Below are 14,865 nucleotides of genomic sequence, written 5' to 3'. Positions count from 1 at the left end.
GATAAGTAGAATGGAGAAGTGGTTCGCCTACAGATAATGTGAAATAATGTTTTTTGTCACAACAGATGAAAAATTCAAACTTTTAAGGATGCGCATAACTGATAAGATCTATAGCAAACATTTTAGTGTAAAAAAATGGCAAAGAGCGCACATGTTGCAGCGGGATATACTACCACTGAATGCCTATGTAGAAAATTTAATCAAACCTATTTTTACTAGAGTTTATGAAAAAAACAAAAGAATGCATTAGACGATCTAACACTAAATGAAAATGAATGGCTGTTTGGTTCATGGGGTTTAACGTCCTAATGTAAACCAGGCTATGGAAGATACTGCAGTGTGGATCTTTGGATAATTCTGACCACTTCGGATGTTTTAATGTGCCCCAAATCTTAAAGTACACAGGCCTCTTGCATTTCACCAGTATTGAAATGCAACCACCACAGCCAGGATCAGACCCATGTCTTTCAGGTCCACAGATATCAAATACCATTCCAAATCATGAGAGCTTCCAACATCTTGTTTGTTTGTTTCCATTAAAGGGCACCTTGAAACATCCAGACTTCGAAATTCAGTGGTGGTGGGGAAGTTGTGCATGTGTGTAAAGCATCCACTGAGCCATGATGGATGGATGGATGGAAAGTCTTTTATTGAAAGAAAAAAGGGGGAGGCACAGGACCTCTTCGGCAATAAGCAGGAATTTCTAACTACACTACTAGTTCACAGTGTCACGGGTTTTACACTTATTGTATTCACCATCACTGGTACTTAGGCGGTATAGGGTCAGTAGTGTGGTTTGTCGGACCCCCTAAACCACTCTGATCAGGCCGCTCTGACTTCCATATTGGGCAAATAATCACTGCGTGTCCGGGTTCGTAAGGAGCGCTTCACGATAATTTGTGGTTTGCAAAGCTTGTATGGCCATTCGCCCTTTTTCAAATGCGAAACACTGCCACAGTATGTGGTGAAGGTCTGCGCGGCAACGCAGCCCGCAGTGATTGCACGTCACTGTCGCAATGTCCGGTTTTCGCCATTTTGCTAAAGAGTATGGTGTGTATGCAGAATTTGCGTAGACCTTATTAATGAAAAAACTAGCCACCCTGTTTACGAGGTGTCACTTGACGGGAAAAGTACCAGAGTCTTGGAAGAACGCTAACATCCTAATACATAAGAAAGCAGATGACAAGGACTTGAAGAATTACAGGCCGATTAGCTTGCTCTCTGTAGTATACAAGCTATTTACAAAGGTAATTGCTAACAGAATAAAGAAAACATTAGAATTCAATCAACCAGAGGAACAAGCAGGATTTCGAACAGGCTACTCAACAATCGACCACATTCATGCTATCAATCAGGTAATAGAGAAATGCACAGAATATAATTGACCACTATACATAGCCTTCATAGATTACGAGAAGGCATTTGATTCAGTAGAAATATCAGCCGTCATGCAGACACTGCGGAATCAGGGCGTCGATGAAGTATATATAAACATCCTGGAAGAAATCTACAGGGGATCAACTGCTACCATAGTGCTTCATAAAGAAGCAACAGAATACCAATCAAGAAGGGTGTTAGGCAGGGGGACACAATCTCCCCAATGCTATTTACCGCGTGCTTACAGGAGGTTTTCAGATGCCTAGAATGGGAACAGTTAGGGGTAAGAGTTAATGGAGAGTACCTTAGTAACCTGCGCTTCGCCGATGACATTGCATTGCTTAGTAACTCAGGGGACGAATTGCAACTCATGATTAAGTAGTTAGACAAGGAGAGCAGAAAGGTGGGTCTTAAAATGAATCTGCAGAAAACGAAAGTAATGTACAACAACCTTGGAAAAGAGCAGCGCTTCGAGATAGGTAATAGTGCACTTCAAGTTGTAAAAGACTATGTCTACTTAGGGCAGGTAATAACCGCGGAGCCGAACCACGAGATCAAAGTAACTAGAAGAATAAGAATGGGGTGGAGCACATTTGGCAAGCACTCTCAAATTATGACAGGTAGATTGCCACTATCCCTCAAGAGGAAGGTATATAACAGCTGTATCTTGCCAGTACTTAGCTACGGAGCAGAAACCTGGAGACTTACAAAGAGGGTTCAGCTTAAATTGAGGACGACGCAGTGAGCAATGGAAAGAAAAATGGTAGGTGTAACTTTAAGAGACAAGAAGAGAGCAGAGTGGATTAGGAACCAAACGGGTGTTAAGGATATCATAGCTGAAATCAAAAAGAAGAAATGGACATGGGCCGGGCATGTAGCACGTAGACAGGATAACCGCTGGTCATTAAGGGTAACTAACTGGATTCCCAGAGAAGGCAAGCGGGTTAGGGGGAGACAGAAGGTTAGGTGGGCAGATGAGATAAAGAAGTTTGCGGGTATAAATTGGCAGCAGCAAGAGCAGAACCGGGTTAACTGGCGGAACATGGGAGAGGCCTTTGTCCTGCAGTGGACGTAGTCAGGCTGATGATGATGATGATGAATAATGAAGACCTCTTGGGAGCGTGAAAGCTTACATTTGCTGGAAAATAGGACTAGTGGGGTAACCTGCGCAATGCGTTTTTGACTAGCATGACGCAGGGACCTGCGTACGCAGTGCATTGTGACTACTGAGGGAGCCATTTGACTTAAGAGCTCATACAGGTTCACCCTGAGAGGTGGGGGCAGAGAAAGATTGGTTGACCCACCTGCTGAAGCAGCAGCGGCGTGCGCCGCCGTATTGCCCTCGGGCACACCCGTATGCCCCGGCGTTCAGAAATTTCTATTGGCCTATCGGCTTTTTCATGCCTACGAATGATGCTTTGAATAGCAGCAGCTGTAGCATCCTCGGACGCTGGGCGAAATATTTCCGAGTAGGCAGCATGCGAGATGGTAAAGACATGAAGGGGTTTCTGTATGAAGTATGGGAGGCTTGCAGTCGCTCCCCATATGGCAAGTAGTTTGGCATGCATAGGGGTACCGTTCGGTAGATGGCACCAGTAGGCCCCAGTGTAATCGGAGGTCTGCGTGCAGATCTATGCTACACAAGCTTCGTCATCGGTAATGGCAGCGTCCGTGTATATGTCGATGGTATCTAAGCTCGCTTCCCTTAGTTGTCGGGTGGCAAGAAACTGGCAGGCAGTATTATTGTGACTAGATATGAGGCGACGGAACAGTTGAGAGGCTATTGGAGTTTCTCATGGGGGTAAGGACTGATTAAGCAGTGCATCATCATGCCGCTGACAATCCCAGGCCAGAAGGCAATGACCTTGTGGCGTGTTTTCCAGGCGGATGTGGTGTCGAGTGTAGGCTTCACGGATGACGTCTTGCAGAGGGGGCAAGCCCCAAGCGCTTTCAAGGGCGGATATCTTAGTGTGTTTAGGGAGCCCCGTGATGGTACGGAGAGTAGCCCGATGAAGGCGTTCCAAATTTAGAATTTCCGTTGGAGAGAACGTGTATATGGGTGCACCGTACAAAATCTTTCCAACAGCTGCAGCTCTTGCTAGAGTGCGACAGGCTTGTTGTCGTGCACCTCCGTATTTGTTGGACAGACGACGTATCATATATAACGTGGCTGGCCATGCCTGCCGCAGTCCACGTACCCACTTTTGTGAGCTGTTGCAGCTGGCTATAGGTATACCTAAAACTTTGATTTGTCCGTTTTTTGATTGTATAGTGTGTGATCCAATATGGAGTGAGATACACATTTTCTGGTTGGTGCGATCCTTGCTGTCTATGCCTATAAGTTCTGTCTTATGTGGGGCCAGCTGCAGGCCTACTTCCTTATGAGTGGACTCTAAACTAAGGAGGGCTGCCTGCAGCTCAGTCTGCATTGATTCTTTGTCAGAATAATCCACTGCCTCTATCCATATAGTAATATCATCGGCGTAGATGGCAAATCTTGCTGTGGTGTCCCGTTCAAGGTTTTCTGCTACCCTGCTCATGGCCAGATTAAACAGCGTCGGTCCTAAAATAGATCCCTGTGGAACACCTCTGTTTATGTAGTAAGCCTTCGGGCTCCATCCAGGTGATGCACTGCTTAAACGAATGGGCCGAGCGGCAAGGAAATTTCAAATCAACGTCTGCACACGCTGACTTGGGTAGCGCTTAGCTAGTTCTTCAAAAATAGCGTTATGGTGAACATTATCGAACACTTTCTGCATATCGACGGCCAGCAAGTAGTCAGGTAACATTTTCTTGAAGTAGGATTGATAACACCCCGTAGCAGCTGAAGACAGTCATGGGTGCCGAGGTTGGGGCAAAAACCCGCCTGGGCTGGATGGTATCCCGGCCAGGTTATCTCGAGGTAATGGGAGATGCGTCTGTGAATCACGCGTTCAATGAGCTTACATAAAGTAGACGTTAAAGATATTGGCCAAAGGTTCTTGCAGAGGGTCTTCTCTTTTCCATGTTTCGGAATAGGATATTTGAGAGACAGGTTAAGGTTCTCCGGAACATTTCCTGAGGCCCAGAGGTCATTGATTACCGCCAAAAGTGCGTCCTGGGCTTCATCTCCGAGGCTGCGGAGTTCTTGCCATGTGATTTGGTCGTGGCCAGGCGCCGATCGAGGACGCCCGTGTTTGATGGCTGCTAGCATTTCTCCCACGCTAAATGGGTGATCAAGATTTGGATCGGGTGACATTATGGTGCAGGCTTTTGGAGATGTAGGCAGAGTGAGTGAAGCGTGAGGAAAGAAAGTGGTAATAACTTCGTCTTGCACAACGGACAGATCTGCTTTGAGGAACAGCTCGACCAAAGGAGAGTTGCCTTTTCCTTTCCCACTGAGGCCACGAAAAATGCGCCATAGACCTTGGAGGCCCAGTACACGGCCAAGGCGTTCGCAAGTGGATTGCCAGGCTTCACTTTGAAGTTGGAGCAGATATGCATTGATAAGCTTAAATTGGCGCATAATTTTCATAAAGTCAGAGTGTCGTTTGCCGTGCGAGTGGTATCTTCTCACTAAATAGTCTGCTGTTTTTCATAAATTGCCTAAATGGTTATCTATCGGCTGAGTATGGTCTTCCCATGGCACTGTTTCGTGTGCCAGCTCACAGGCCTGTTGAACAATGTCCAGAAGGCCCTCAACTGTCGAGAATGATCAAGTAACATTACTACGAAAAGTATTCCAATTAGTCATCGTTGTTGTTGTTTTGATCCGGCGGTGTTTTCTATTAGTAAGTGCCATGAATATCGGGAGATGATCACTGCCCCATGACTGGCTGGAGACTGTCCAGTGCCGTATAAATTGGGGGCTGGCGAGCGTAAGATCTAGGGCCGTGTCTCTCTGCGCTTGATGTCTTATTCTTGTAGGGGTGTCGGGGGCGTTACAAATTTCTACAGAAGAGAGTTCAATAGCGTCATAAAGATATTTTCCGCGTTTATTCGCCTTTCGGGCACCCCAGGCAGGGTGATGAGCATTAAAATCACCTCCAACAAGCAGAGGAAGGTTCTTAGATGCTTGCTTTCAATCAATCAATCAATCAATCAATGAAGCTTTATTTTCATAAATAGATATATGCAATTACAGGGATTATTTGGACCGATAGCCTAAAGTGGCTAGTGGACGGTCCAATACAATGTGCAACATAAAAAAGTGTACAGGTCAGCTCTGAGGTAACAACATAAAAAAAACAATCATGTGATACAGATAACACAGTAATACATTTTTTCTTGCAGATATGCATACTTATTAGCTTGCAGCTAGTTTCTATACATAGGCACTTATTAAAGAAATACAATGAAAATCGAATCACACACACATGCTTACATGTCTTGACTCCACAGAAAAAATGATTTACATGCCATGCTGAAATTACGTGCCGTTTTAATCTCTAGGGGGACCGTGTTCCATATTTTTGTTCCACTAAACTGTATCAGTCTTTCTCCGTAAACATTAAAACATTTGGGCAGATTGAAATTACCATTCGAAGCATGTCGCGTATTGCGTTTAGGAATTGAAAAAAGATCAGCAGGCAAAGGTGAATTTCTATTAATTATGTTATTTACTGAAACAGCAATTTTGTAGTCACGCAACATCGGAACCGAGAGAATGCGTTGTGATTGGAAAATATTACTTACTGATTCACCTTGGCTTATGATTTTCAGTGTACGCTTTTGAAGTCGTTCAAGAGTTTTTAGATAACTGTTGTACGTCACACCCCACGATTCCAGACAGTAACCTATGTGACAATGACACAATGAAAAGTAGAGTGTGCGGAGTATAGCTTGTGGAAAATATTGGCGAGCTTTTATTAGAGAATAGCAGCCATAGGCTAGCTTTGCGCACACACTTTGTACTTGCTCATGCCAGTGTAAGTGTTCATCAAAAGTGACGCCTAAATATTTAAAACAAGGAACTTGTTGAATAGGAGTGTTGTTTATTGTTAGGTTAAGAGATTCAGCATCAATATGTTTCCTACGAGAGTGAAACACCATATACTTTGTTTTAGTACAGTTAACAGTCAGCTGATTCCTGGCAAACCATTCCGAAATGTTCGATAAATCGGTCATCGCGTCATTTTGTAAATCTGCTAAGGAGTGTCCTGTGAAAACTAAAACAGTGTCGTCCGCGTACATCAGTGCCCTTGACCTTTGTAGGGATCGCGGGACATCATTAATATAAAGAGAGAACAATATAGGGCCCAAAACTGAACCCTGTGGCACCCCGCATTTAATATAACCGTAGGATGATTTGATGTCACCAATGACTACCTTTTGTTTGCGTGCCGATAGATAACTAGAAAAAAAATCAAGCGAGTTACCTTTTATCCCATAAGAATGCATTTTTTCCAGTAAAATGGAATGACTAATAGCATCAAATGCCTTTCGTATGTCTAAAAATACTGCTATTGCTATGTTGTTTTCATGTAGCGCGGAATTAATATATTGCGTAAGCATCGAAACAGCAGTTGAAGTGGACCTGTTTGCAACAAAGCCGTGTTGCTGGGGACAAAGTACATTCTGTTCACCCAGGAAGCGCCTTAATTGCGACGAAATTAGTTTTTCAAGCGTAGTGTTAATACTACTCAGAACAGATATTGGTCTGTAGCTGTCCGGAAGATTCCGATCACCAGATTTGCTTAAGCGTCTCCAGCCATGTGTATGGTTCAACTGACATATTCCCTGGGCGAAAATACGCAGACACGGCCACGAAGGTCTTTTGGCCAGGAGGACAAATTTTAACAGCTACTATTTCGCGAGCATTAGAACTGAGATCAGGAATGTCTAATTGAGTGGCCGGGCAGTCATTACGCACCAGAAGCGCTGCCTGGCCTTTGGGAAGCTGCGGCTTATGTTTTACGGTTGGTGTCTGAAAAGCACGGTAACCAAGAAGCGAGCATGTGCTGCGTGTCTCCTGGAGAAGAAGGAATAAGGGGCGATGCCTTTGAACATAATTACGGATAGTGGAGCACGTATGATTAAAACTACGACAATTCCACTGCACCCCCTGAGCGAAAGAGCTCATGAGGAAGGCCCTGGTTTGCGGCGCTTATTGTCATCAGCGAGGACATTGCGCTGCAGTTCATCAAACATATTTTGAAACCGAGTTTGCATGGTATCAAGGGCTTGTGTTGGAGTGTTAACCATCTCCGACCGAATCGCATGCTCCAGCTTACTAGATTCTTGAGCCCGTTTCTGTCGCAGGAGCCCAATAATGTGAGAATAGGCGGAGTCCTTGTCTGTGACCAGTTTAGAACGACGTGTCGGAGAACGGCTCTTTCTTTTATTTCGAGACCGACTGCGGCTTGGCGTTGGGGACCGATTCCGTTTCTTTTGGTCCGGCATGAGGTCGCGAAGTCTCTGATTTTCCTGCCGTAATTCCTGTACTTCTTGGCGGAGCCTGTTGATAAGCTGAGTCAAATCGGAAGAAGCGGCTGTTTGAGCCCGGGTTACTTTCCGAGGCGTCGTAGTGGTGGGCTGTGTGGCAGATGTCGTAGATGATGAATAATTAGTGTTGCGGGGAAGGGCTGATTCAGATATATTGCATTCAGGACAATGAGGGCTGAGTGAAATGTGTGTGGACGCTCCACAAGCCCCGCAATGAGGAAACTGCTTAGTTTGGGTCGACCTCATGCGGAGCTTTGCCAGAGTCCCGGCATACTGATGGGAAGGTACAGTATTTGGCAACATGTCCCAACCGGTGACAGTTGTAGCATGCGACCGGGCGAGGCCGATATTCGTGAACACGGATGACCTCATATTCAAACACCAAGCGTTTTGGTAAGGAGTCTGTATCAAGTGTCAAAAGCAGCAGCTGTGTTTTACGCACATCGGTGATTGTTGCCTGTTCACAGCGCAGATGCGCTTAGATGTACTGAATTGTTAGGCCAGGTCTGATCTTTATTACCCCACGAGAGCTGCCGACTGCGTGTGGCTGAAGAGGCAATGTGTTGACATCAATCACTTGCACGCTACCATTGACTGTTGCCACTAAGCGCGAGAGTGTACATAGTTTGCGAAAATGACCTTCGCCACGAAGTGTGATCCGTACGCAGTTACTGGTTATGTCAAAGCGGAGAATTGAAATTTCTACAATAAAGGTTGACGGAGCGCTTTGCTCTATGGTGTCTGTAAGGGCTTGTTTCGGAATGTCTGTCACATGCCCTTTGTTTAGCGGCCTGATCAAAACAGTATAGCGGGGCCGACTCACCCATTCGGTGTGCAGTCTGTTCGGCGACACTTGGTGTCGGTAGTACACGGCGTTATTCTTTTGTACCCCATTGTCGAGAAATTCGGTGGTGCCGGTAGAAGAGCCCGCTGCCGTGTCATGGACACGTGGTTCGGTAGACGATTCTGATGACAACATAGACTGCTTTGCATCCATCGTCTCGTTTTCGTCAGATAGCGTTGGAAAATCACTTGAGTTCACTGAAACGCTTGTGCATGCCGCGGTCGTTTTCATAGTAGGCGTCTTGAGATTCGGAGTGAAACGCGCCAGGCGTAACAGGTTCATCAGGCACGGCACGGCCGCACGGACGCGGTGTGAACGCGGCCGCTGGCAGCTGTGCCCTAGGCCAGTCCGAAGCTGCTCACTAGGCTTAGGATGGTCAGTTCACAAAACACAGAGAAAAAGGGGAAAAGGTTCTCCAAAAACGCTGTCTGTGCGACACAGGCTCACCGTGTAACTGACGTTCACTTCTGCGGCAACGAACCGTGGTCTATCAGGCGAAAAAACTTGTCAAACTGACAAGAAAACAAGGAGCCGAGGTCAGGCACGTCTGCCATCGTGGGCGCTCAGCAGCGCCCCCCACTGAGCCATGAGAATTCAAGTTTCTTCAATCAATGCAGTAATAACGAAGTCAGGTGCATTTGATTTTCGAAATGTGGCAATTACTTTCCTTTCGCTTTTTCCTTCACTGCCCTTAGTTGCCCTTCACTCCCAAAGCCACCCCGCCCTCCCACCGAGTGTTCCCTTTCAATCACGCGGCATTCGTCATCACCGACGCGCTGCTCGAAATGCCATCTACTTCTGATTGCCGTGACCCTGTCCCTCCGGAGAATGCGTGCTTGTTGGCAAACCGCTGCTGCCATGCCTAGCAATGCTTGTACGAATCGTGCCAGTATGAACCCTGCGTTATGGGCCGCAGTAGCTGATTCGTAAGTGCGCGCACTTACGCGGGCAACAGGACGAACAACAACAAGCAGCGCAGACAGCTGCATGCAACCTAACTGGACTGCTCTACCAATCACAGCCCATTTGCGCTGTGCGTTAGAGATTCAACTTCTCAACGCCACGTAGAGGACTGCAAGGCCCGGAAAAGAGGCGAAATTGTTTTTAGAAGTTGTGGCGCGCTTGCGACTTGTAGCCCTGTCATGTGTAGAATCACTGACCACGATGATATTCTGTACACAATGCGCATGTTTACGTGAAATATGGCTTGAGTGAATCTTTAAGCATTTAAAGATTCACTCAAGCATATCAAAATGTGTCTATGGATGCCGCATCATGTTTCCTGTGCTTATGTCAACCTTGTAAGGTCGATAACTAAGCTGATCAGAAATTATGCAGGAAGCTTTGTGGGGCAAAGAAAAGGTATCAAGGGCATCAAGGCAGTCTGGCAATACTGTAATACTTTATCAACTGTAGTAGTACTTTACCAGCCTGGTTTGCGTAATAATTAGCCTCCACTTTTAAGAGTGTCATGGAAGCCCCATCAAAAATAACTTTTGATAACACTTTTTATAATGGTCAAGCTGCTGTCTACATCACACATGAAACCTAACTTTGCAGTCATGACAATCACTACAGTCTGTGCCTGCTAAAGCTACTACAATATCTGCACAAGCCCTCTCAAGCAATTGCATGCATCAATGAAGGTGCTAGCTTTATGGCACAGCCTGCATATAAGCTAAGAGAAAAAAAGTGGTTTTCACCTTGACAGCAGGGGACAACGAATCACTGCAGAGAGCCCCGGAGAAAGCAAGAATGAGTTGCTTGGTGACATTCTCGACTGGCACCAAGCACTGGAGAAGGGGCTTTGCCAAGGAGGATCCTGGAAATCGCATTGCAATTCAGACCCTGAGAACAACTCCCAAGTTCAGGTGGTCCAATTACCCATGCCATCGTTTCATGGACTACAGATATAACAAGTGGAATGTTAGTGAAGAGTTTTCCAACAATCTCAAGGCTCTAAAATTTTTCAATACACACGTGAGACTCTTTACGCAAGCTACCGGAACCATGACTACAACCAACGATGGTGTAACGAACAATTTCGTATTAATGGATACTCCCTGGTGTTCTTTAACATGCACCTAAATCTGAGTACATGAGATTGTTTTTTATTTTTCATTCCCACCCCTTTGAAGTATGGCTGCTATAGCCAGCAACCACACTAACACCAATTACTAAAGCTGATGTAACGAATTAGGAAACTGTCGGACAATTACAGCACATTGTACAAGAAAATTGGCCACCGGATTTTGACCACACAGGCTTACAATAATGGCGGGTTTTTATGCAGTGCACACTGTGCCACAGATGTCCTTCAGCAAATATAAAGAAAAATCACTCAATCAAGTGCAGGCCATTACCAAACTAGTACTGTGCAGTAAAGACACAATAAGGTTTTGTTGCTGAAGATGACTCAAAAATCATACAGAACACACAAGAAACCGACACACATGTCATCCAGAATAATTATTCATCTTAGCTTCAAACGCATTTTCAGCAAAACTACTGCCTTCAATTTGTTAGCTGTATCTCGTGCTTCAATTTATCAGCTATACTTCACTGGAATGATCTTCCTGACCAAATTGTCATGATAAGTGCACACTCCTTATCTGTGCACAGGTCCTACTTAATCTGCCTCAATTTCTTTTGCTGTTCTGCTTACTCACCATGTTTTTTGTTGTTTGTTTTCATTGTACATTTGCTTTATATGTATTTTTGAGCTGATTCCACTGTATTTCACCTGTTATTTAAATAATGAACCCATTACTCAATGCTCAACAGGGCCTCTAAGATTTTTCTCTAATAATAATAAATGAAATAGTGCCAAATGCATTGTTCAATGCTGTCAAGAAACAAGACCTCATAAAATGGTAAGCACTGGCAGACATAGTAGTAGTTGTCCTTCTGTCTGTGGTAAGTGTCGAACAGGCAAAGCAATCGAGTCAGGTGACCGGATAAATTGCATGCCAAGCACGAACCTGTCTCAAAGATATCTGATCCCACTGTGCGGAAGCGATTAGCTCTATGTGCAGTGACCTTCCTCACATACACATTGTGGTTAGGTAGTTATGTATTCTACCTTTTTTCATTAAAAATTTCTTGGTTACTATTCATTTTTCTGCGGTCATCAGGTGTATGGCAATGATGGAGTAGCAGCAGTTGGACGCCAAGAGCCGCAGAGCTGAATCAAGGGTGAGTCAACATTTTTACAAAGGCATTGTTTTTATAAGGAAATAGACGTTTCCCCTGATAGTACGCTGGTTTTCGACAAAGGCTTCCCATCGTCTACTATTCTTAAATGATTGAAATATTTCTACTTTATAGTCTTACATGCTGAACGAATTGTGCAATTATGACGTGTGTGAAGATACTGAGACAGGTAAGCCCTTCCACAAATCAGTCTGTCTGCATGTTAGCAAAACAAAAATTTTCTGTGAAAGAAGGTAATCTGATGCATTGTCGATTTGAAAATCACAAGTAACTATGGTGGAAAAAAATGCCCGTGACATACACAGCAGTGACAAGAGAGTGCCCTTAAAAACTGCCATACAAATAGCAGGACTCTGCCAACGCACAGTGTCGAGACTCTGGCACATTCGGGCAGATACTCAAATTCCCAACAAAGCACATGATCTCGAACTCACGCAACTTTGTTTGTTTTGCTCAGCAATGAGAAGATGCAGAAAACTTACGAGTGTCAGGTGCAGTGATGATTGTGCTCAGCTGCAGCATGTGATCTGCCGAGAGACCAGCTTCTTTGGCAAGTGCCCGCAGTTTGCGAATGTGCTCCATCGTTTGCCCCGAACTCTCAAGCTTCCCATTTCCTTCAATGTCAGATGACAGTACGTTTTAGCTAAGTTTTTACAAACTCTTTACATCTCAAATCAGAAGTCACAAGTCATAGATACAATGCGTTGCTGTAATATGCCTTAAATTAAAAAGATGCTCTGCAGATACGAAGTCAAGTGTTACTGCATCTATGAAAAACCAATTTAGCAAGTCTTATCTAGAACAAAGGATTGAAAGCTCTCTCCTCCACAAGTACCAAAAAAAAAAAAGAAATGACAACATATAATACATCACTATAGTACTTTGAAATTCTTGCATTAGCATGCTATGACACATGCAAAATGATTATGTATGCTTCAGAATATTCAATAGATAATCAATAAATAAAAATAGCGATGCTTTCAAATAAAGCCTGCAAGGAAAGGCCTGGCAAAACAATACGAACTATGTTCCAGCACACAAATGGCAGCAATACGCAAAAGCATAACGCACAACTTCTGACTAGTTGTCAAAATAATCAATGCGAGATATCACAGTTGTGAACGTGAAAGTAAGCCAATCGATTTAATTAAAGAGAAACCAGGAACTAGACGTGTTGCTGTTAATAACTAGAAGGAAGTAAGAATGAAACGCACGCTTGGTGCATACCATGCCACGTGCACCAGCCCGCGCAATAAACAAGCCACTCAATTTTGTAAGGAAGGCGGTGAAAAGAGCCCTCTCTCGTCCAGATATCTGTGATGGAATTAGAGATATATTGTCAACAAATGACAGTTCAACGTCACGGGGCGATCAACAGAGTATTAGATGGAAGCTAAGATCCCTTGCCAAAAAGGGTAGATTCCACGTCGTGACACGGCCACGGAAAGTGCTTGAGCACGCGTTCCAACGTTCGACGCTTGCGCCGGACCTCGTTAACCCAAACCACGTGCGTAGCGTACTTTGCGAGAAGTACCGGGGCCAGGATAAACATCGAACACGTATGCAATAAACGCCTATCATTCACTAAATGACGAGCACCGTTTTCAACGTAATAATTAAGCTGGCAGGGACGCCACTCGATCGCTCGCCAAGTCTCACAGCTTCTTGTATCCCTCAGCACGAAACACTCTTCTAGATTACATGGTTCGGGCTCCACTTACCAGACACGAGGAAACGTACGGCTTTCTCAGCTCGAGCTGTCATTGTCCCCGATTGCTGCTTGAAAAGTTGCGCATAGAACAAACTAGGCAATGAAAACAAACTGCTTGACGCTCGCGCATAGAGTTTTGAACATGCAAAACTACTGTGCAAACACGCGTTTGATGACGATGTTGATGGGAAAATGGCATTATCCAACGCCGTTGCTTTATCAGCCATATTTACCAACAACGTTTTTACCACGAAAGTAAACATAGGCGTAAAGCTCTCACAATGCAAAAAATTTTTTAAATACGTTAAATATTGTTAAAATAGGTTGTGCTTGAACGCAGTGTTTGCTTGGTTTTAACCAGAAAAGTTTATTGTTTTAGACCGCGCGAATTTTGAACATATACGAGTGCATGCGGAATACTGAAATTGAAGAAATATGAGACTAAATGATCCATTCTGCTTTATTTATGTCTGACCATTATACTCATACTTAGTTCTAAAAGTTGTTAGCTAATTTTGCTCCATGTCATCCCCCTGCGGAAAGACCTATGCCGCTATGTTCGACGCTTCGAGAATCATTCCGATATCAAGCGGATGTAAATGGTTCCCGCACTCCGCACTTTGACGTATCAATCACTTTCTGACAAGCAAGAAACGTATTGTGTTGTACCTACAACCTTTAAGAAGGAGAATGAAATGTGAGGGAAATGCACCGAGGTTTAGAAGTAATATGCGGGAATAAAATAGCCATACTCGGGGGGGGGGGGGGGGGGGGTACCCATTTTCACATTTGAGTTGTTTTGGATTACTTGTTCATTAAAAATATGCTCACCAAGTTTGGCTGCTATCTGTGCAATAGAGCATAACAAAATAATTCTTTTCCCGAGACACTGGTAGACACTGGCTCGCATTTGCTGTAGAAAGCGCCTCCGAAACCCCTTAAATGTTGGTCAGCGCCTCTAGTACCTATGACGGCGAGTGTGGAACACTGTTTCTGCCTGTTGCCGTCACGTATCACGTAATCTTACAGCTATCTAGTAGCTGACCAATATTATTACATTCGAAGATCGAAGATTCGGTTTCTGCTAGCGGCAAGTTATCTTGTCGTCCTTTTTTTTTTTTCTTTACACTACAATTACCACTGACTGTTAACATCCTCTATAAATTTCTTAGCGTCATTGACCATTAGCACTCAATAATATTGTGTGTAACAAAAAGAAAACAAGCCCTTAGCTTTTTTTTTTCATTTCTTTGCGATTGTGTCGTTCAGGCAAACTTTCTGACTTCAGGTAGTACGC

At 44.4% G+C, this 14,865-nt stretch overlaps 1 protein-coding gene across 2 annotated transcripts in view; it reads right to left on the bottom strand.

Moving 5' to 3' along the window:
- The window catches only part of LOC119179480 (uncharacterized), a 53,118-nt gene extending 39,359 nt beyond the window's left edge, over window positions 1-13,759 (bottom strand). The window contains exons 1-3 of one of the 2 annotated variants that reach the window (XM_075869800.1): window positions 13,579-13,759; window positions 12,340-12,471; window positions 10,348-10,466 (exon numbers count right to left, since the gene is read on the bottom strand). In XM_075869800.1, coding sequence (XP_075725915.1) covers window positions 10,348-10,466; window positions 12,340-12,471; window positions 13,579-13,621 — 294 coding nt within the window. In that variant the 5' untranslated portion in view covers window positions 13,622-13,759. The remainder of the gene's footprint in view (window positions 1-10,347; window positions 10,467-12,339; window positions 12,472-13,578) is intronic. The other variant, XM_075869799.1, reaches the window with a different exon arrangement.
- Between the last annotated feature and the right edge of the window lie 1,106 nt (window positions 13,760-14,865).

The sequence above is a fragment of the Rhipicephalus microplus genome, chromosome 7 (genome assembly GCF_043290135.1).
Source record: "Rhipicephalus microplus isolate Deutch F79 chromosome 7, USDA_Rmic, whole genome shotgun sequence".
Taxonomy (NCBI): domain Eukaryota; kingdom Metazoa; phylum Arthropoda; class Arachnida; order Ixodida; family Ixodidae; genus Rhipicephalus; species Rhipicephalus microplus.
Note: the sequence above shows the minus strand (reverse complement) of the source record. Positions and strands in the feature narration are given on the sequence as shown.